Source organism: Solea solea, chromosome 3 (assembly GCF_958295425.1).
Source record: "Solea solea chromosome 3, fSolSol10.1, whole genome shotgun sequence".
NCBI lineage: Eukaryota > Metazoa > Chordata > Actinopteri > Pleuronectiformes > Soleidae > Solea > Solea solea.
The window spans coordinates 15,889,561-15,911,429 of record NC_081136.1 but is presented as its reverse complement, the minus strand read 5'-3'; the positions used below and the strand labels follow the sequence as shown (position 1 = coordinate 15,911,429).

At 40.7% G+C, this 21,869-nt stretch overlaps 1 protein-coding gene across 2 annotated transcripts; it reads left to right on the top strand.

The window, feature by feature from the left end:
- The first annotated feature begins 1,992 nt into the window (after positions 1–1,992).
- Positions 1,993–20,478, top strand: LOC131455943 (synaptopodin-2). Of its 2 annotated transcripts, XM_058623825.1 has the most exons (5): positions 1,993–2,178; positions 7,903–8,054; positions 8,914–9,677; positions 11,085–14,089; positions 17,568–20,478. In XM_058623825.1, the coding sequence occupies exons 1-5, from the start codon at positions 2,071–2,073 to the stop codon at positions 18,165–18,167; spliced, it is 4,629 nt and encodes a 1,542-aa protein (XP_058479808.1). In that variant the 5' UTR covers positions 1,993–2,070; the 3' UTR covers positions 18,168–20,478. The 2 variants fall into 2 exon arrangements, with proteins under 2 accessions (XP_058479808.1, XP_058479807.1); XM_058623824.1 differs by lacking the exon at positions 17,568–20,478 and having other exon boundaries at positions 1,998–2,178; positions 11,085–16,037.
- The last annotated feature ends 1,391 nt before the right edge of the window (positions 20,479–21,869 follow it).

The window sequence follows — 21,869 nt, the reverse complement described above, 5'->3', positions numbered from 1 at the left end:
GTCTCAGTGAGTGATTTGTTCATTTTCATGCATAAGCTCAGTCAGCAGGACAGGAAACAGAAATGATTAGTTCACGACTCACTCAACTGTGCGTCCGTCCTCAGGTCCTCGTTCATTTGTCACGTGACAGCCAGGCCGCTCAGGCTGTGTGACGAGCGTTCTTTCGTTCATTTGTCACGTGACAGCTCCCTCGTCACCATTGTGCTGTTAAACAACAATGGCAGGGAGGATACAGGACACAAGTCACTTTACTGTGGTGTGTATTTGCTTTCCGAGATTTTCATATGGTTTGAATTGCTTGTGGCATTTTGTTTATTATACTTTGTCAGCTGAAGCAAACCATGTTGCCTTCAGTGTTAAGTGTTTGAGAAACGTGGCCTTTTTTACCACGCTCATTTACAAAAATGAACGAAATAACAAAATGACTAAAAAAAAGATTCGTTCAATTTACTGTCCGAGAGTAAAAGATCCAAGTCAGTAAAAAGAGTCGAACTTCCCAACACTAGTGTACATAAAGCCGTGATGCGTCTATTATTCAAAAACAAGCCTTGCGATACATGAGGGATATTACTATCTGTGTTGCACAGTTGGTTTGACATAATTCAATCAACTGGTTTAAGTGCATAATAGTTTTTTTTATTTTGAATATCAAATTAAAGTTGACTATCAAACTGACTTATTACTGGTTCAATCGATTTACCCTCAGTGTTTGCCTCACCTAGATAGACCATCTTTCTCTCTCACACACACACACAGAGACTCTTACATACACTTCTGCACCACCCACCACCACCACTAACACTAGTACTAGTCTAATCTAAACAGGCTATGAAAATGTGAACTTGGAATATAAATTTGACAGCACGCACTTATCACACTATTTACTTGCATAGTTTCCTTCTGTTGGCAGTAAAGATGATCAAAAAACAGATTTGTCAACACACCATGAACGTGAGATGACGTTTCACGGCAAAATCAAATAACCAATCGGAGGAGAGCCCTTCTAGCCAATCAGAGGCGAAAAAGGCGGTACCTTCCTCTACCATCCTGGGGGAAAAAATATCGCGTCCCGGATGTGTAGAAAAAAATGCTGACGTTGTGGAAACGATAGAAGAACCGTTCATCACATCTCTAGTCCATAAAACAGTACAATTATTATGATGGATTTTTGTTTAGGTACAAATGTTGCCCTGTATTACTCTAACACACTAATGATGTGTATACCTGGGGCCAATGACGCTACACAGCTAATATGACTGGCGTTGTGACACTGCCCCTAGCGAGAGTATCCTAATTTTCTCACATTCATCAGGCTGACATTTTACTATGTAAATGTACCGAGGATAATTGTATTGCACTTTTATATTCATCTGTACAAATTATTATTATTTCTATTATTTAGCCTGAGCCCCAGACCATCCTACCTGATACAGAAATAAATGTGTGTCAAAAATAAAATGTATTTTTAATGTTATTGTTTGTTTTTTTCTGGTTTCTGGTTCTCAAAATTCAGAATTCAGGGGGGTGAGTTGAAAAAAGTCAGAATTCTGATTTTAATTAATTCCCCTCAGAAGTCAGGCTGTTTTCCAATGTTTTATTGTTTTATTTTGCATTTGGCCCAAATCATCTTCCATACATATATAAGTGCATAAACAACATGCAGACTGGATCTCAGTTTCTAAAAAGTGATTCTGACTGTAAAGGAAATGGTCAAACCAAACAAACCAAACCTTGAAAATAAGAATGATATTCCTATTTACCTGTTCATTCATGCACAATAATATCCTCGTGTTTTTGTTCATTGGTCAAGTTCACAAGAGGATGCTGATGCATTGTCTGAGATCTCTCCCAGGAGACAAAGTTGACAAACCACCAGTTGCATGCCCACGCCTGCAGGCGGGTCTGTGCGCCGTGACGTATCTGAAGCGGGCTGGACTCGTGGAGAAACTCACATCATGGGGATTATCCAGCGCAGCGGTGGAGGTGGATCCTTTAAAGTGCGGCCGCTCTGGCTGTCAGCTCCATGCCCTCACTGTCTCTGCGGAGGTTTGGCTGAAGACGAAGAAGAGCATGGGCACAGGGGATTACATCTGCGTGACGGTGCGTGGTGGTGCACCTTGGGGATTCACCCTGCGAGAGGGAGAGGGTGACACCTACAGACCTTTCTTAATTTCCCAGGTATGTCTGTCTGTCTGTTTATCTATCTATCTATCTATCTATCTATCTATCTATCTATCTTTCTTTCTTTCTTTCTTTCTTTCTTTCTTTCTTTCTATCTATCTATCTATCTATCTATCTATCTATCTATCTATCTATCTATCTATCTATCTATCTATCTATCTATCTATCTATCTATCTATCTATCTATCTATCTATCCATCCATCCATCCATCCATCCATCCATCTCTCTAACTAATCATTTTAGATGAAGCAAAACTGATTATTATCATCTGAGATATGATATGATAAATGTGTTATCAATGTCACTGTACTGGCGATCATGTCAATTCTCCAGTTTGAATTTCAAATGCCATATATGTACATGCTTTCAGTTTTGGGTTCTGTCGAGTCATTTACTGGAGGAAAAAACAATCTTAAATTGAAGAGTTCCCACTGGGAGAATATTTACTTGGAGCATGCAGTGCATGTCTCTGCATTTTTGTGCGCCTGTGCTGTGTTTTGGTGCGAGATTCCTTGGGACCCTTATATGGTCAAGGCCAAGAGAGAGAGTGTGAAGCTGAGGCCAGTGTGATCTGTTATCACTCACAAAGATTACAGCAAGGAGGCTTTTTTCAGTCGAATAAGCAGCCCGAGGAGTGAGATGGGTGTGTGTGTGTGTTATGTAGGAATACTTAACTTCACCGAAACAAATATATGACTAAAGAACATGCAGAAAGGAGGTTATAGGCAAATGTAGGTTATGTTGTATTGATGCCTTAGTTTCATGGCATTTGTTTAAACAGATAGTGTGGTAATAAACCTCCTATTTAACAGCCAGAGTTCATCTGTTCATCAAGTCTGCTCTTGTCAAGGTACATTTACATACATGGTATAAGAGGTCATGTAGTGCTGGTTGATAATATAGTTAATGGTGTTAATCATCTGTTGCATGCATAGTTTCCTTGTGAACTCATCACTTTTGCCTGTCTTATACCACAAGCAATAACGTTACTGCTATCAAGCCTCTTTGCTGATTTTGCATTTTGCATACATACTGTCCATAATGCCATCAGAACTACTCGATTGGCATTTTAATAATCTACTCTTACAGTGAATTAGCTTTTGCATAAATGCCAAAAAAAATAGCTTTTCTTTCAGGACTAAACTAAAGTGATCCTTCTTTTACCTTTCTCACAGTGTGATGCACAAAGAATGTAACCAGTTTTGTGGTGACGTACTGCTTGTGTGCAATGAGATAGGTAAAAGCCAGGTGCCTTTTATTTTGAAGAGCAGGGGAGACTCTATATATGGCATAGTCGAGCATGTTAGCAAGCACTCAATCTGCCCCATCGCTCATCTGCTTGTCCTCCAAGTAGTGAGGATGTAAATGTTTGCATTCCTGTGACATCAAAGCTCCAGCTGAAAGCAACGATAGATCATTTTATTGACAATCACCTAATGTCTTACAAACAACTGAAACTGCAATTCTAGCACACATGTGCATGTGTCTCCTTAGATTTGCATTTGTGATATCTCATATAAGCTAAAAACAAACAAACATCTGGGTTGCTTATTTTAGAACACGTGCACAAAAACATATATCTCCCATGTTTTTCATATGTTTTTATACAGACAAAATAACTTGTGCAATTGTTCTCAAACTAATTCTCACAAATCCATGAGCATATGCAAGCCTGTTCATTTTTTGTTTTGTTTTGTAGATCGACATAACCCGTACTAAATGCCTTGCCAAAAAGTAGCTGCATCAGTGAGGTTTAGTGAGCAGTACAAAAATGCCCCCCCCCCCCCCACACACACACACACACATGCACATTTACATCCAGTGTCTGTTTAAACTTTAATATTCTCTTGAAACTTTATTGTCTCACTTCGAATATTAAAAAAAATTGACGTTTAAAGTGGTCTAGCCCCAAATGTTGTTAGTGTTTCATCATAATCCTGTAAACAAACAAGTGTTTTGCCTGTTAAAGTGAGGTAGCTACATACAGTATGGAGCGTATATGCCTGAGTCTAGCCCATCTGAGGGTTTTAGTCCACCTCATCTGGAAGGGATAACCCTAAACTTACCTCCAAACTCTTCTTGAGGGGAAAACAGTAAGTTAAAGTAAAAAGTGCACTCTAAAGCTGGAATTTTTCCTGTTCCTGACAAGTGTTTCTGAAAAAGCTTCTGCTGAATCTGCTGGAAATAAACTGTTTTTTGTTTCCTGAGAAAAGGTGATTGTTGAGTTCACAGACAGGCATGGGGTATCCACTCTTAAAAGGTTCACTCCTTATAAGGGAAGCTGTGTTTTCCTTCTTAGTTGGAGTCAGGGCCTGAGTACAAAGTTGATGAGGTCACTTTTTTTTTTTTTTAAAGACACAGAAACACAACATTTTATGAGTCTGGGCCCAAAAATACAGTGCACCAATACACCTTTAAAAAAACATGGAACAATCCACATCAGACCTATGGTAACAATGTTACACACTCTTTTTTATGTATTAGCAAAGAGTACAAAGATTCTGTAATGTAATTTGTATTAATGATAAACAGATGTTCAGAAATAGAAGTTGTTTTAATCATCCCAACCTGAACAGGAGACATTTTGGCCTCCTAATTACTAAAATATGTCATCTTGGTATGTGTAATGTCAACATGCATCAGATCAGTAATGGAAGACTGAATGGCAAAACAAATACAATAGTAATGCAAGTCTGTAAAGTTTCTAACTTTGGGGACTAGCTGCCGTACCAGGAAATTAAATGAACTAATGCAATCACATTCCATTAGGAGTCCTTTTTACCTGAATAATTTTGCCCTTTGCCGAGTAAAGAAGGCTCTTGTAGCTGATGTTTCAGCTCTAACAGTGCACCATAGGAACCTTATTAAGCTGCCAAGCAATCAGCAAAATGCCATTGCCTCATTCATTCAGTGCAATTCCCCTGGAGTAAACAAAGTGCTCCACAGAGTTTTTTGGCTTTGTCTTTTTCTGCAAAACAGCCACATCCTGGTCCTGAGAGGGAGCAGATGATGACTGGGCTAGTTTTTCCCCCTCACGTCATCTAAGCAAATTGAGGCCATTTCTCCAACAGCTTTATATTAGGATGATGGAGCGGGTAGTGGGCTGCAGTGTTTCCTGCTGTGAATGCTCCCTTGCCATTGTAGTGTAAGGCCAAGTTAGACTTTTAAGTGAGTAATGAGATTGTAAAAAAGAAAGAAAATTGTTTAAATTGATTCATGTTTGTCCCCCTCACCTGAAGGCACTGGTGATTATTATAGAATAGAATATAGATAGATAGATAAATAGATAGATAGATACTTTATTCATCTCACAGAGAAATTCAATATATTAAATAAGGTCACCTGGTCTGTGACCCAAATATCTTTAGCTGTATTTTGTCAGAAACCTCAGTGCCGTCAGTAATTCTTAGCAAAATAACACATTGACAGCATATTGCTTTTATAGGAGCCTTTGAATAAACACGACTTCAGTAATTCTTTAAAAAACTCACATTTAATCAGTTTAATGTGTGGCCCTCTAGAGTAAAAATATCCTGCTCCAAACAAACAGAGAATCCAAGAGTGAATAATAATAATACAACAATCACCCCCACATGGTGTAAGTGTTACCTGTAAAGCAGCTGGAAAATATTAGCCTCATATGTAAAAAACTAATTACTTAAAGCTGTAAAGGCCAGGAACTGCCGGGAGCTACAGTCCCGTATTTCCTGTGATTTTCCGTTATGCTTAAGCCTATTAAACAGATAATTTGAAAATGGGGGACCCTGGAGAACACAGGAATAATTGCTGCCTAATTGTGACCCCTCGTAATGTAAATTCAGATCACCAGCGCAGTGCTATTGTTGAAAAGCACTTTAATAGTGAGAAACAGTGAGCACTGTTTGTGTTCTCCTCTCATCTAACACATACAGTGGAATTCATTTGTTTTCCTTTCCTGCCCAATTACTTCAAACTGGGTTTCTCAGTTTAAGACCAGTTGGGCTGAAACACAAGGTGGTGTTCACCGCCTTTGCACGTCTGTCTGTGTGCCCTTGTGCTGAGGGCAGACGCGTCAACAAATGTCTTCCCTCCTTTTTTGGAGCACGAATGGTTGCTGTGGCATTCCAGACAAAGCATCGTCTCTGTTGTGATTCCCCATAGACACAGACAGGTTTGCCTTATAGGGCCTGTTTGCATACTCTTAACTCTTAAAATCTCAGAGATGGAGTCAAAGGAGGTCTTACCTAATAGCGTCCAGCTCAATAAAGTAAACTCATAAAATATGTTTGTATAATAGTCTGACCTGGTAGTTGCTTAGAATGGGCTGGCTTATTTTTGAGATTAATTTGTGTGATTAAATTTGTGTTTATCTGCATGCAAAAATGTGCACTAGGGTTTTGCATTTACAAACAGCAACCAAATCATCTTTATATGTTTGGTTATAAACTGCAGTGTCTTCTGCATGGATTCCCCTCTCCGTCCTCCAGCAGTTAGACATACAGTATGTGTGCATCGCCATCTACTGACGAGATAATTTCACTGCAAGTTGAGTGCATATCCTTTTCTCGTCTTATTGCAAAAGGACAGCAGCCAGGATTTGGGTCAAATTTCAAAATGTGAAACATATTCATAAAAGTCTTGCTGTGGAATTATTGCATTGTTTAATTAAATGAAACAATAACAACCTGTTTTGTTTGGGTTTTCCAAAAATAAAGTACACTACAGTAGAATAAATACTTTGTAATCTACGGTACAAATGTGTGCTTTGTTTTACACTTTCTTAGATGTTGTTAAAAAAATTGAATTGAAGTTTCTAATTGCCTGTCAAGATTTGCAGCCTGTGTGGTTTCTGCCTGTCAGGGGCAAAAGTCTGTGTAACATCAACACAAGAAACCAAGGAGACTGTTTTGGTTTTGTGATGGTGTGATTCAAATAGAGTAGAGAGTAGCAACTGCACATTCACATGATGGATGGCAGAGCAGCTTCCTCAGTGTCATCTTAGGCTTAGGCTGACTCTCATCTATCATAGACATTACTGTGTACATCGCTCACTTCTTTCACATGAATTAATGGAATGATGTAGTTTTTCTCATATTTTATAGAATAGTAAACATACCAAAAGCTGTTAATTTGCATTATTTGAAAAATATTTTTATGCTATAGTAGGCTATGCTATATTTATGCTAATTGCATGGAATTGAACTCAGTTTTTATCTCCCTTGCCTGTATGAGTGGCCTTTTGTGTAAAGTTTATGGGGTGTTTCTCCTTATTAAATCCTTTTGTTAATGAACCATCTCATAGAACTCAGGAACCAATTAGAAGAGAACACAGCTATCAATCGTTAGCTTAATTGTGCAAAGAGGTGCCCTTTAAATGGATCTAAGCAGAGCTGGCCTACAACTATAATATTGTTAAAACACAATCTGCACATTTATCATTGTCCATCTAGCAATGTCTCTCCTTTCATTTGTGTTGCTGACGCATAGAGACGTTTCTGTATGACAAGATGATGTACTGTATATTGACTTCCTGTGAACTGTAGTAGTGTTGTCGCTGCTCTGCAAGGCAGTTAAGGGAATATTTCCACATGGTCTGCCAGTTCAAGAACATTATCTGAGGGAGATTTGCATTTTAAGGTCACTTGCTGCTGTGGAAACATTAACTGATGCTTCTCTGTTGCCGTGTGTTACGTTAGAATTAATGGTGTAGCACACTCTTATAATCACAATGCCATCTACAGGTAGAGGAAGGTGGCCATGCTTTCTTGGCTGGAGTGCAGGAAGGTGATGAGGTGGTGTCACTCAATGGAGAGCCGTGTGCTGATCTCTCCCTTTTACGAGCCTTTGCCCTCATTGACACATCAATTGACTGCCTGCAGCTTCTTCTCAAAAGGTACGTCCACACACCAACCAACCAACCACTAAATTCAAAAGAAAATGTATGGAGTGCAGAAAAAAATCTGAGCACACTGTGTTGGAAAATGTTTTTATGTTCATAAACAGGGTATCATGACAAATGGGCCAACTGGTCCTTGGTGTTTGCAACAGTAGTAGAAAAGTCATTACCGCACCACTGGATTAGCATTTAGATAGCATGTTGTTTTGATTGTTTTATGACTTGCGTCATATTGCATAGTCCAGTGATCCACTGACGATCTGTGCACATACTGTTGGTGTCTATACAGTATGTTTGCGTGTATGACTTATTGTGTGTATCAGTCGTGCTGACCTTCCAACTGGCTTGGCCAAGGTGTCACAGTGTCTGATTGACGTGCAGCTGCTCAGCCATTACTCAGTGGGCACTATACTGGTGTGTTTGACAGAGTGACATCTCTTCTAATATTGCTGCATGTGCCCACATTTAAACAGCAGGGGGGCATTTGTGGCTTTAATAGATTATGGGCACAATACAAGGTGTATATTAAAATGATTTCAGTGGCAGCATTGATATGACTCAACACTGGGACATTTATACTTTACTGACCTTTACAGTTAATATTAGAGTTATTGCCATAACTTCAGCAGTGGCAGACAGGCTTTTTTAAATTGCATTGCAATACTTTTGCACACTGGCAAATACAAGGCAGTGTGTTTTAATGATTAAAAACCTGTTGTTTTAAATGAACAGATTTGTACTCAAGCATCATTTCAGTAAAGGCATTATCTTGTATTCATTGTAATGATCGTTTTTGAATTAAGATTTCAATTTGCTTCAATTAATCACTGTTCCTCTCTCTATCATTCTCTGACAGATTCTGCCCCATGTCTAGCAGAGACCTTGAATCAGAAGAAACCTACTGTAGTGAGAGAGAGTCTTCAGGTGATGGTTTAGCGAGCACCACCCTCCACATTATATCTCAAAAGCACAGGTCCCAAAGCCCAACAGAACTCTACATATCTGAGTCACAAAATGAGGCCCACTATGGGGAGATGGACAGCATTATGACATTACCAAAGGGACCCGATCGGCTTTGCACCCAGCTACATGCTCCGCCACCTGACCAGAGAGGTCGAGAATCCGATTTTAAGGAAAATGAAGAACAGCGCTGCTTCTCCCCTGGAGACATGGTCGAACTCCAGGTGTCCCTGTCTGAGCAAAGGTTGGATGACACGAGCTGCACCTCTCTCGGGAGTGCTCATGGGATCGAGGGGGAATTATCAAACAGAGAGGCTGTTGAGACTCACTCTATACCACTCTCTGTCAGAGAGCCACTTGGCCAGCATGGGGTGGTGCTCAGCCACCCTTCGATGCTGGGGCAGGTGGAGGTCATTTTGCAGCAGCCGTCAGCATCAGGAGCAGGGAGGGGCATCCTGAGTGTGGGTGGCCCCAGGGTCAGTGGAAGTGTTGGATCCCAAAGTGAAGGAGAAGAAGGAGGAGGGCACAATGAGGGACTTCCTGGGTCTTTTACGGTCTCATTTGGAATTCCCACAGGAGAGGCAACACCAGCAGTAGAGGAGCACTCTGATTCTGAAGGGGATCAAGACAAACCTAACAAGCATCGGGCAAGGCACTCTAGTAAGTTCACATGGACCATTACATTTGCATCATGTATAATATCTTGGTGTGCATTCTTCTGAGTGTAAGACCTATTATTTGAGGGATATTTTGCATGCTAGTAGGTCACTGAATAAAACATATGTGCATTCAAAAGCATGCTAGTCCTCAGTGTGTACCCCTCAAAATAGGATGTCTTTCATTGCAGTTGGAGGAGGGTGCTCATTCCTGTGAATGGAAGAAAATACATCTGAATTACAACACAGTGGTGGTGGTGGGGTACAGCGGGCAAATAGGACTGTGACTGTCAACACTGGCTTAATTTATTAATAAGGGCAAGAGATATAAGGAAGTTGAATTGATTTTATTTGAGATAAACATCTTCAACAATTCATTTGAGGAGGCTTGAGGATGAATATGGATACTGAGGCATTCCTTTGAGCTGTGTAGAAGACATAAATATAACACCAGCACGCTGATGATGCCTGCAGAAGTGGCCCTTTGACAGACACTAGCATATGTTCCCCTCTCCCGTTACCTGATCCTTTCAAACTGAGTGCTTTAACTGAGCTAAAAAAGTGAGTCCATTGCTCACTCCCGCTGTCTCCTCCGCCTTCAGGTTAGTCTTGCAGCAATATAGAACAGTAAAACTATTTCTTATTTTATTACAGTGCTCCATTGCTAGATTATTTTAGAGACTGTTTATTGTGTGGTGTTTGTTGAAATGGTCTAAGGATCAGTGTTTGAAGAGGCTTTCAGTTCACAGTTGACCCTGGTGAATTTATTGCATAGAGGCTATCTTTAATGTTTCACTCTATTCCTGACTGCTTTATGGGGATTAATATACCAATATAATGCACTGCATTTTCTGTGGACAAATGAGGATATTAGACATGGGTCAACAGACTTTATAACTGGGTTATTAAGTGGTTGATGATTTATGCACAGCTAAATGTGCTTATTTGGATTAATAGGGAAAGAACATAGCATTGGGTGGATATAATAATAATAATGTCAAATGTACAATTTCTCATATAATGGAATCATTGAATTGCTTATAGTTTGTTTTAGGTTATTAGTGTGGCTGGATCAATTGAACCATAGAACAAAATGCATTAATGATTTGCTGGCATTTCTACTTCTACATCTATTGTATTGTTCACAGGGTGTCTGGTTTGTTTAAGTAAATATATACATGTATACATATATATATGTATGTATATATACAGTATATATGTATACATACACATACTATACTATGCTATACTAGTTTATTTTAGAATGTTTTGTGATGGTCTTAGTTCTAAATTATTAAAACATACTGTTTAACTTAAATAAATCCTATCAAAGTAAAGCAATTATTTAGGTTGACTTGTCAGTGACCCTTATTTCTAAACCCTGAATTATCTCTTTTCATTCTCTTTACAGGGCTCAGGCGTAGCGAGAGTTTGTCTGATAAGCAGGTGAAGGAGGCCAAGTCCAAATGTAAACGTATTGCTCTCCTTCTTACGGCTGCTCCACCCAACCCCAACAACAAGGGGGTGTTGATGTTCAAGAAACATCGGCAGAGAGCCAAAAAATACACAATTGTGAGCTACGGCACTGGAGAGGACGAACCAGAGAACAGTGACGAAGAGGACGAAGAAAACGACGGACAAGAAACACATACTGTTGAATTTACCCTTGTGGCTCCTAAAGGGACTGAAATAGATAAGCATTTCCTCACTAATGCCCATAGTAGAGAAGGTGTGCTGACTATCAACTGGGACAAGGGTCTTCTTGAGATTGAAAGGAACCTAAACAACCAATCAGAGATGGAGAGTTTGCCTGACACCAAGGGTAAGGGTGCCCTTATGTTTGCCCAACGGCGTCAGAGGATGGATGAGATTGCTGCTGAACATGAGGAGCTTAGGCGTCATGGGATTCCCGTGGAAGGAGTGCAGGAGACTGAGAAGAAGACAGTGGAGCAATCCTACATGCAGTCAGCCACAGAGGGTCATGCATACATGGATGTAACTACACATCAGCAAAGCCAACAACAACAGTACCAGCAATATCAAGAACAACAGTACTATGAGCAACAACCAAGCTATCAACAACCTCAACAGAGCTACCAACATCAACAACAGAACTATCAACAACAACAACGACAATATGAACAACAGTATCAGCAACAGCAGTATGAACAGCAGCATTATCAACAGCAAATGTATCAGCAGCAACAAGAATATCATCAAGAACAACAGCACATGAAGCACTATTCTACAAACATCAATGGCACAGTCCAACATCAAACCAGTGAAAGTTCTTTCACCAATCGCACTGCAAAGCCTTTCTCAGTTGGAAATGTGATGGCTTCCCCTTATTCTCCTGCAATGAGTGGGACCAATCAAGATTCTGTGGGCCAAGAGCAAATAGCATCACGCGATGAGCGCATTTCTACCCCTGCAATTCGGACTGGCGTTCTCCAGGATACAAGGAGGAAAAACACTGGCAAGCCAATGTTCACATTTAAAGATGCACCAAAAGTATCACCTAACCCAGCATTACTGAACCTCCTCAACAGGCCTGGTAAGAAGCTGGGTTTTGAGTCAGGACCTGAGGAAGACTATCTTAGCCTTGGGGCAGAGGCTTGTAATTTCCTCCAGTCTTCATCTGTTAAACATAAGAATCCACCACCAGTGGCTCCAAAGCCTATGATAAACCCCAATTCTCCTCCTTGGTCCTCACAGATGGAAATGAACAACCAGGACACAGCTCAGCATGCTGAAAATAGTGTATCCACACCTGCTGTAGCCCCCACCACAGATGCCACCCCTGCACCAGAGCTGGAGCCAACCCCTGCACCTGCTCCTAAGCCCTCACCCCCTCCTGCCCCCCAGGAGGCTCCTGCCAGCATTACCACAGAGGAACAGCACACATGGACACTCCCAGAGGCTGAATCTCAAGAACAATCCATGCAAGTGACAGCCCAGGAGGAAAATAGTCGTATAAATTCTACTTTGCAGTCGGAGCAAGGTGCTGGGACTACATGGGCTGTAACTCAATCACAGTCACAGCAGCCATCCACCACCTCCTGGAATCCAGCTAAAATGCAACCCCGGGAACCACCTCCAAATCAGACTCCACCACAGGAACATTGGGTAACACAACAGACTCAAGTGCAGCCTCATTCCTCTGCAGCTACTTGGACCCCTGCAAGTCAGCCATCCTGGAGTCAGCCTCAAGAGCAAGCACAAATCCATATTCATGATCAGCCACACTGGGCCCAGCCTGTAGAGCAACCACAGCCTGAGCCTCAGGTTCAGTCACACCAGAGCCAGCCAGTAGAGCAGCCTCCGTCAAAGCCACAGGTTCAGCCACGCTGGGCTCAGCCTGTAGAACAACCACAGAGTCAGACACAGATACAGCCCCCCTGGGCACATTCTCATGAACAGCCACGTGTGCAGCAAATGCAACTATCTTGGGGTCAGCCTCAAGAACCGGTGCAGCAACAGGCCCAAGCCCCATGGGCACAGCCATTAGAAAAACAATCTCTGCATCAACCATCATGGCAGTCACCCCAACAAAATCCACAAGAACAACCTACATGGGTTAGACAGGTTCAACCAGAATCTCAACCACAGCCACCATGGGCTCAGCAACCACAGCAACAGGCTCCACAACAAGCATGGCCACAGGCCCAATCACCAGAACAACCTCTACCACCTTGGGTCTCAGCTCAGCCTCAACATTCACAGCAACGTAATGCATGGCCCCCATCACATGCTCAACCCGAAACTCAGCCATCTTGGATGCAAGCAACACAAGCACAAGCTCAAGTGCAAACTCAGGCCAATTTGAATCCATGGGCACCAGTAACTACCCAGTCTCACTCCCAACCATCATGGACCCAGCACCCTCCAGAACAAAGTCAGAACACCATGCAGTCATGGGCCCAAGAGCAAAATCAACCACCTTGGGCTCAACGAGTTCCCGCACAGTCTTCACCACAGCCAAATACAGTCTGGCCTCCAGCTCAGTCACAGCCTCAGACAATTGTGAATGCTTGGGCGCCAGAGTCAAAGCAAACACCCGTGCATGTTTCCACATCAATGGTTAACGATCGCCCTTCTCCAAAACCTTGGCATCCACCACAAAATCCCACACAAAACCGTACCCCACCACCTCCACCACAGCGAATGCACTCTTTTACCACTGGTCAAAGAGCTTCATCACTGATCAACCCAATGGCCACTACCTTAAACCCATCATCTGCAGGTCCAGCTTATGAGATGCCAGTTGTCAGAGGGAAAGGAGCTGAAATGTTTGCCAAGAGGCAGTCTCGTATGGAAAAGTTTGTTGTGGACTCTGAGACTGTGCAAGCAAACAAGGCAACCCGGTCGTCATCGCCAACTGCTTCCTTACCAAATGAGTGGAAGTATTCCCCAAACGTACGTGCTCCACCTTCACGGGCATTTAATCCTATTCAGTCCCCTTTTTATCCCCCAGCAGCCACAAAGCAGCCCCTATTAGGTACACCTTCATCCAATGAGAAGAAAAAAGGCAAAGATAAGCAAACGCCTGCCCGTAAACCCCTCAGTGTGGTAGACGTGATGAAACATCAGCCATATCAACTCAATTCATCACTCTTTACATTTGGCCCAGCAGAGGAGGCTCCCAAGCCCCCTGCACCTAAGCCCGACTGTTTGCCTTCTAACCCCCCCATTGAAAACCAACCAGCTAGTTATGAGCAAATGGCTCCCATCCAGCCAACTGGACAGTTTAATGCTCCTTACCCCCAGCAGGACTATGGGATGCCCATGCAAGTGATGATGCATGATGGTCAATACCAGCAAAACCCAGCTAATATCTATGCTCCCGATAATACTTTTCAGCAAAATCCTGACAGTTTTTATCAGCAGGCATATAACCAACATCAACATCCTGCCCCTCCTGCTTATCATCCCCAATCTCCTCAATCTTCAATCCCTGCCTACCAACAAGCATCACAGGTTCCCTACCAACCAGCTAGCAGCCCTCCTTACCTTGCAGCTCCCTCAGTAATCTACCAACAGCAGCCTCCCAGTAGCTATGTTGCTCCTAGTTTTCCGGTGGCTGCTAGGCCTGAATCTGCATCAGGTAGCAACACTGTCAATGCACCTAAGCCTAGGTTTACAGCTAAAAAGAGTTCAGCTCAGGTGTGGAAGCCTACAGCAGTTGATAAAGAGTGAATGCTTGATTTTGGCTTAAATCACTGATCAATACTGTTGCAATCCACTGCCAAGTGGAACATTGTGAGTTCATGAAATAGATTTTGCAGTGATTACACTTCTACCAGTTTTTGTTATCCCTGAACAGAGCTTGATGGGTTTTTAGAGCTAGTATGAACAATATCACAAAAATGAAAAAGACACAAATAAGAACAGGTTGGAAGTACAAGTATCTGATCAGACACAAAGAAGCCAAAATGAAGTTTTTGAATCCACCATATAGATATTTCACTATAAATGTATATATATATAAAGTAAACAATTGTCATCAAAGTTAATATTACAGAATTTAAAGTGGTGGCGATAAAAAAACGTAGGGGAGTGTGATATTTACTGAGCTGAAAGAAGAAAAGGAATTCTAATGTGAAGGGTACGTGACAGTGACAACAGAAAGTTGATATTTGAAAAGGATACAATGCGAACTAAAATGCAATTAATAAAAAAAAGTGAGAATAAGATTAAGTGGTGAGGAAGGGCTGTAAGGTGTAGTGATACCGAGCACAAGGCTACATTTTTAATCTCTTTTATGTTAGTAGAAAAGTGTAGAGATTATATAACAACCATGGGGAGTTTCACGGCAAAAAAAGCAGCACAAAAAGTGACAATGAACAGTGATTTTTTTAGGCTTCAAATGCTTGATTGGTAAACATTTTTCTTTAATGCTTCCTCTTCAACAGGGCCTAAGTGGGTTAGTTTTATTTTAAGCTTTTTGCCAGCTGTTGCATCATGGTAGGCACTATATTTAAACGGCCTCATGAGACAGACTGCTGAGGTCCAGGAATAGTAGGCTTAAATTTCATTGTAAGCCTTAAGGGAAAAGCTACTATTTATCTCACCCTGGTAGTATTTTTTCTGAAAACATGTAGTTTAATATAGTATATTGTCCACTGTGTCGGCCTCACCCTTTCATTCATCTTCTCTTGCTTTTCTTTTATATGAATAGATAATAATGTGCAAAAGAATAATTGTTAAATTAATAACTATAGCCCAAGAATGTTCACAAATATATTTTTGGTACAGGGCTGCATTTGTTATTTGTGTTCTTTTTCCTTTTCTTTCGTGTGTTTCTCTTCATAGTGCACTTTCTGTATTATTCACTGCAGTGCCATTAAATTGTCTTTTATCCTTGTTTTGCTTTCCTTCCTTTTGTCTTTTGAGCATGCTTTTCATCTATTTCTCAGCTCCCTTTTTCATGTCACTGATTTTCACGACATCCTCACCTGTGCTATGAAGAGTTATAAAGTTTAAAATAATCTTTATTACATCAGTACATTAGACTCACTTTCAAACCCACCATTTTTCCACAAGAATCAGTTTTCAAATGTTCAACGTGACACGCAGAAACACCCCATTTCCAGAATCATCTGTATTTTTCAGGGATAGAGACAAATGCATGAGCAGCACATTCCTGCAGAATGACTACCCGATGATGCACTTATGAAGGTTATTATTAGACTGGTGATTTCACTGAGAGAAGACCTTGCTGGCTCATTCTGGAGGTCAAGTGAGTGGACGTCTGTTGAAATGTATATCCATGTTCTGTCATGCATTTTCAGAGAGAGCAGTTATTTGTGAAGTGTGTTAATTTGAGAGATTTCTGCTGCTATATCTGGAGGAATTTGATTCCCACTTGTGTGGCAAAAGTAGACCATATTTGACTTTAGTGCATTGTAAATGGATAAAAACAATACCTTTATATGGAAACAACAGCTACAATATTTACACGCATTATTAATTTGCAGTACATAATACAGCAACAAAACCATATCATGTGTTCTGTACTTTCGTTCACTATCTGTTTTAATCACAAAATATATGTACAGATGTTTCATATATAGATGTAAAAAATTAGACCCTATGGAATTCAAGATTTGAAATGTGAAGTAAATAGGTTGCATTTACAAACTCCTTCAGGATAACAAAATAGGAATTTAAATTGCCTATATATCTACTCATCCTCTATAGTATCAATCCAGATAACAGAGCATCAGGCATTTTTGGTTCACAAGTTACCTGACTCAGCAGAGAATTTATTTCACCCTAAACCCTAAAGCTACATTTCTTTGTTTTATGTTTGCACTCTCCACTCTGCTTTTATCATTTTGTCATCTCTTTCCATCTGCTGACCCTACACAACTTTCACCAGATGATGGCAGCACTGCCTTTTCTACCTTCCCAGTGTAATATGTATTATGTATGTAGAGCCATTTTATCAAGCATTTTGCAGCTTCACCAAATCACTATATTTTATATTTTAAAATTGATTGTTGTGTCTGGTGATCTTGTGAACGCTCATAAGCTATTTTGTTCACTCTGTTTAGAGTATTTTTTTCTGGTTTGTGAAAAGTCCTTGATTTGTTGATACATGCTGTAAAACTATTAGCAGCTTTAACAGATTGTGCTGCTTTTTTATGTATTCATAAAGTATTAGCACAGAGACTGAATCAGGGAACACTTTCAAACATGAAATACATTGATATATATTAATGTATTTTAATTTATACAATACCATACAAAAATAATAGAACCCCGAACAAAAAGTTGCTGACGATTGTGGTTTCCATCATTTTCCAAACTGTTCTGATTAGGATAGAGAGCCAGTCAGCCAAACAAAAATGAACAGTTACTAAAATAAACATGTCTGGATCTTTCTTCACAGGCACTTGGCAGGAGCTACTCACTTTCTCCACCAGTCAGAGTACTACCCACAGGCCAGAAGTCAGCCTCGACCTCTTCTTCGCCAAAACCTCCAACTTGGGCCTCAACTACTCCCCCAGCACGGCAGAAATCTTGGCTGGAGAAGGGCCACAAACCCCTTTCACCCTGGGAGGCTGCTTCCCGTCACCCCCTGGGCTTGGTGGATGAAGCCTTTGCTTCCCAGAATCTCTACCAAACCCTCGCCTTAGACATCTGTTTGGCAGCCCAGCGCAAAATGCTGCCTGAGCCGCCAGCAGAGTGGAAGTCCACAATGTCTTACCAAGCCCCAAAGAAAAAAGGCAGCCAGACTTGGAGCCCAAGCCAAAGCCGCAGTCAGAGGCGAGCTCCCCTGCCATCTTTCGTCTCCCCGGCAAAGACTGCTGTCTCCACTCCCACTGGTCATGCTGGTTACGGTTCCCTGCCTAGACAGTGGCAGCCTCAGCAGTCTGTGACAGAGGCCATGATGAAGGCCCCTGTGTCCTCCTCTGAGTATAAGAGGCCCATGGGAAAGCAAACTTACAAGTCTGTGTACACTAGCAACACATGGAGCTGGAGACGGTAGGACACACTTAACCTTTGTGACCACATGCATATCTATGCAAATATAGCGACAACTTCATCAGTTTCAAAGCAGACTATATTGTAAGTAAGTGCTGAGCAAGTAGAGTAATAGAGTATGGGGTGCCGTTTGTAAATCGGCTCATACTGAAAATAACTGCAACATTTTGTCACATTTAGCTTCAAACATCCTTCCATTATCTACCTCTTTATCCTCCACCAGAGGGTCGTGAAATGTATTAAATAGTTAAATCTAAATATTAAATACACCTAAATGTTAAATCTAAATCTAAATGCTAAATCTAAATATTTTGGGTGAAACTAAATATTTGGCTAATATGCACATTCACACAGCCAGTAACCGGAAGTACCAAAATAAAAGCTTGTAGAGGTCAGGCTGTGTTTATAAAATAATACTATAAACAAATAATGAATTAAAACCACATTAGAGGGGGAAATAAACACTTGAACATACATTAACGTGATAATAACTACCTAATATAACAACAAATGTTCACTTTGGCTGAGCTGTCATGTCTGCTTTTATAAAGGCCAGCACTAACCTCCCCTCGTTCCCGCCCCCGCCCACCCCTATAGTGGTACACTCCACTGTCAGTCACTTTCTCTACGTTAGCCCATGGATGCTCGCCCAGCGGCCCTACTAGCTACATATCAACATGTTCAACGGCGGTTCAGCGTTTGCCGAAGATATCGGAAGGGCCGTTTTGGCGGCAATACAAAATTTTAGAAGTTCATTGTCAGCATCCGCCACAGGGCCACCACAGCACTCGGTAAGTTTGTTTTCCAACTCGCGTAGCATTGGTTTCTTATTAAGGCTAACTTAACTTGCTAAAGTTATTTTTATGCTAAAAAGTGACTTTCAAAAATTCACACCAATTATTTCAAACATTGTTATTTTCAACATGAGCCTCTTTACAAACAGCAACCCATAATAGAGTTTTGGAAGATTGTTGGATTTAATCTGGTTTTAATTAATTTCATGAAAAAAAAGATTCTCATAAATATTTAGCATAACAGATTGAGATGAAATATTTGCATGAGACAATCAAATGTTAAGATGACTTATGAAATGATGTTTGGAGACTTCAAATAGGATTGAAGCAACATTTAGATGACGGTTGTCATGCTTGGTGAATATAAGTGCAAGTTAAGTATAGAAATTGTGACTGCAAATGGGCATGTTATGTGCTGAATTAGTGGAAGGTTTGAAGTGATTATTTAGAAAACAGCATATGTGGAGATGATGGTAATAGCTGACTGTTCAGTGAACCTTTCAGAATGTACAACGTTGGGTTTTTCTAAAAACAGAGTTGCCAAGAGAATAAAATCAGCAAACCTATGGTAAGTTGCAAATGACGGTGGTCTCTTGAATAGTTTTGAGCTTGTGGATTTGCTTGTCTTCCTGGTTTCATTTTCTACTGTAGATGTACTATTTATCATGTTGGTTCTTGCAGTGAATGAGCACCTTTTTTTTTTTTGGCTGGTTTAGTTTGAATTTCAGGCCATGAATCGTGAGGATGCTGTTTTTTTCAGATCAGGAAATCATTTCACTCTGAAGATGCAATTAGAAGTGAATCTTAAAACTTGCAGAAAGGTTAGTGCCATAACTCAGCATGTTGTGGGAGGACATGTTGTGATGTAAGCGCTATTAAGTGAGATTCATTTACCAGGTGCATTTTAATTTGTGCATTAGCATGTGGCCACTATACTCGGAGTGTCAGAGGGAAGATGAGAAGCTCAAAATCGTTGACATCTTCACTTTTTTGTCAGCCACCGCTAAATTAAGTGATTTCCAGTCCACCTTAAAAAAGAGTGTGATGTAATACATGCAAGTGGAAATGTAGTAGTAGAAATAATGAGATATCGTTAATCTAATTATGAATTCATAAAATTATGTGTTTACTGACAGTGGGTGAATTGCTTGCAGTATGTAATAGGTTTGTGACTTGTGTGTGGTTTGGGCTTTTGATATACCCTTGTAATCATCTCCAAAGGTTCAGACGAGGCTGGTGTTTCCACAGTGTGTACATAATGCCATAATGTGAGTCTCGCCAAGCAATCGCATAAGCTTAAACATGAATAACATTGTGTTGTGTTTTCCCAGCCGACTCACTGAGCATACTGACAAGCTGCAGTGTCTCTGTGAAAATGTTACTATATTGCTTCTATTCAAAGACACGTATGGTTATCATGCAACAGTAATTGATAGCTATCTGTTGCAGTGCAATATAAATATAGTTTCACACGGAGTGTTTTTCAAAAATAAACACAAGAAAATGGCACAATTTCACAAAGTGCACTGTGTGTTTGCTCCTGATTCCATGCATGAAAATACTTGACTCTGGGCCATTTGTTGCCTGCTGTACCACCCCATGAAGCTTTTTCTACTATGTGCTGTCTTCAATATCTAAAAAGGGGGTCAGAAGGGGTTTGAGGAGAGGTTTGTTTCCATGGTGACCACGAATCACATTACAACACCAGTGGGTACTTACTATAGCCGAGCCATTAGAGAATGAGAGATAAGGGCACAGGGGCAGATGATAAACAGAAAATGATTTCCCTAGCCATTCAGATTTTGGAAAACACTTTTAAGAATTCAAATGGTATTTAAAAGTTGGAACCTGAATAGGGAAAATACACCAATAAAACCAACACAAATAGCTTTCGAACATTTTGTTTTCTTTATGGGGTGCCTGGTGTTGTTTTCTGCATTACAGTAAATGTGCTGCCTTTAACATCCAGCCCCTGCTGGGTGCAGACACTCCTGTCACCCTTTATTTGTCTCTTTTTGCCAAGTAAAGAAATTCACAGAATCGAAATTAAACTTTGCAAAATCAGTTAAAACGCAGTAACTGGATTATAAAGTGAGTGTATCCTATTAGCTCTGTTGGTACCGCCTGTATTACATGATGGCTTGTAAAGCTAATTCTATCTGATTGGTCTGCAGGCCCTGAGGGGGCCATGTTCCCATGCTGGCTGTCACTGAATATATATATTGTCAACTGTGCATTGTCTGCTGGTCTAAAGTACAGATAATCACAAAGGCAGCTGAGACAACCTTATTTTTGATGTAAAAGCTGTGTCAGAGCTTTCCAAGAGTGGTTTTAGAACTTCATGGATAACTGCAAAGTTGCAAGATCACAACAGATCATTGCTCTTTGTATCGTGAGTCACTTGTGAATGTTTTGCAATTGAAAAAGCTCAGTTGCACATAGAAAAGGTGAGTCATCGTGGTCTGATGAGTATTCATATAGACCTTCGTTGTTCATTTGACTTGAACAATATCAGTATATACATAATTCATACATAATGGGTCCTGCAATATTTGTATACGAAATATATTCCTTGATCTATTGTTATCCCACATTGTATGCTCACTCCTGCCTCAACTGTTAATACTAGAATTATTAACGTTACAAACTTGCCTACTTCACCAATTAAGTGAATCCCAGGCCAGCTAATTATGCATCTGTTCAGGTATCCATTTCCACCATTATCTACCACTCGTAGTGAGTCCAGGCTTATGTCCTGATCCTGTTAATGTGCCCAAAGAGCGGGAAAGTCAATGTTGCCCTTGTTGTTGTTGTAAAAAAAAAAGAATTCTATTCAAGAGTTCTCGTCACCGTCGGCAGGTAGTAACTGCTACTACCAAGCTGTGAGGCACTCATATAGTGATATTGCTCAG

Excerpts from the sequence above, each read along its gene's own strand:
- LOC131455943 (XM_058623824.1), top strand. The coding sequence starts at position 2,071 with ATGGGCACAGGGGATTACATCTGCGTGACGGTGCGTGGTGGTGCACCT. Across the intron at positions 2,179-7,902 it reads GACCTTTCTTAATTTCCCAG|GTAGAGGAAGGTGGCCATGC; the intron begins GTATGTCTGTCT and ends TGCCATCTACAG. Across the intron at positions 9,678-11,084 it reads GCATCGGGCAAGGCACTCTA|GGCTCAGGCGTAGCGAGAGT; the intron begins GTAAGTTCACAT and ends TTCTCTTTACAG.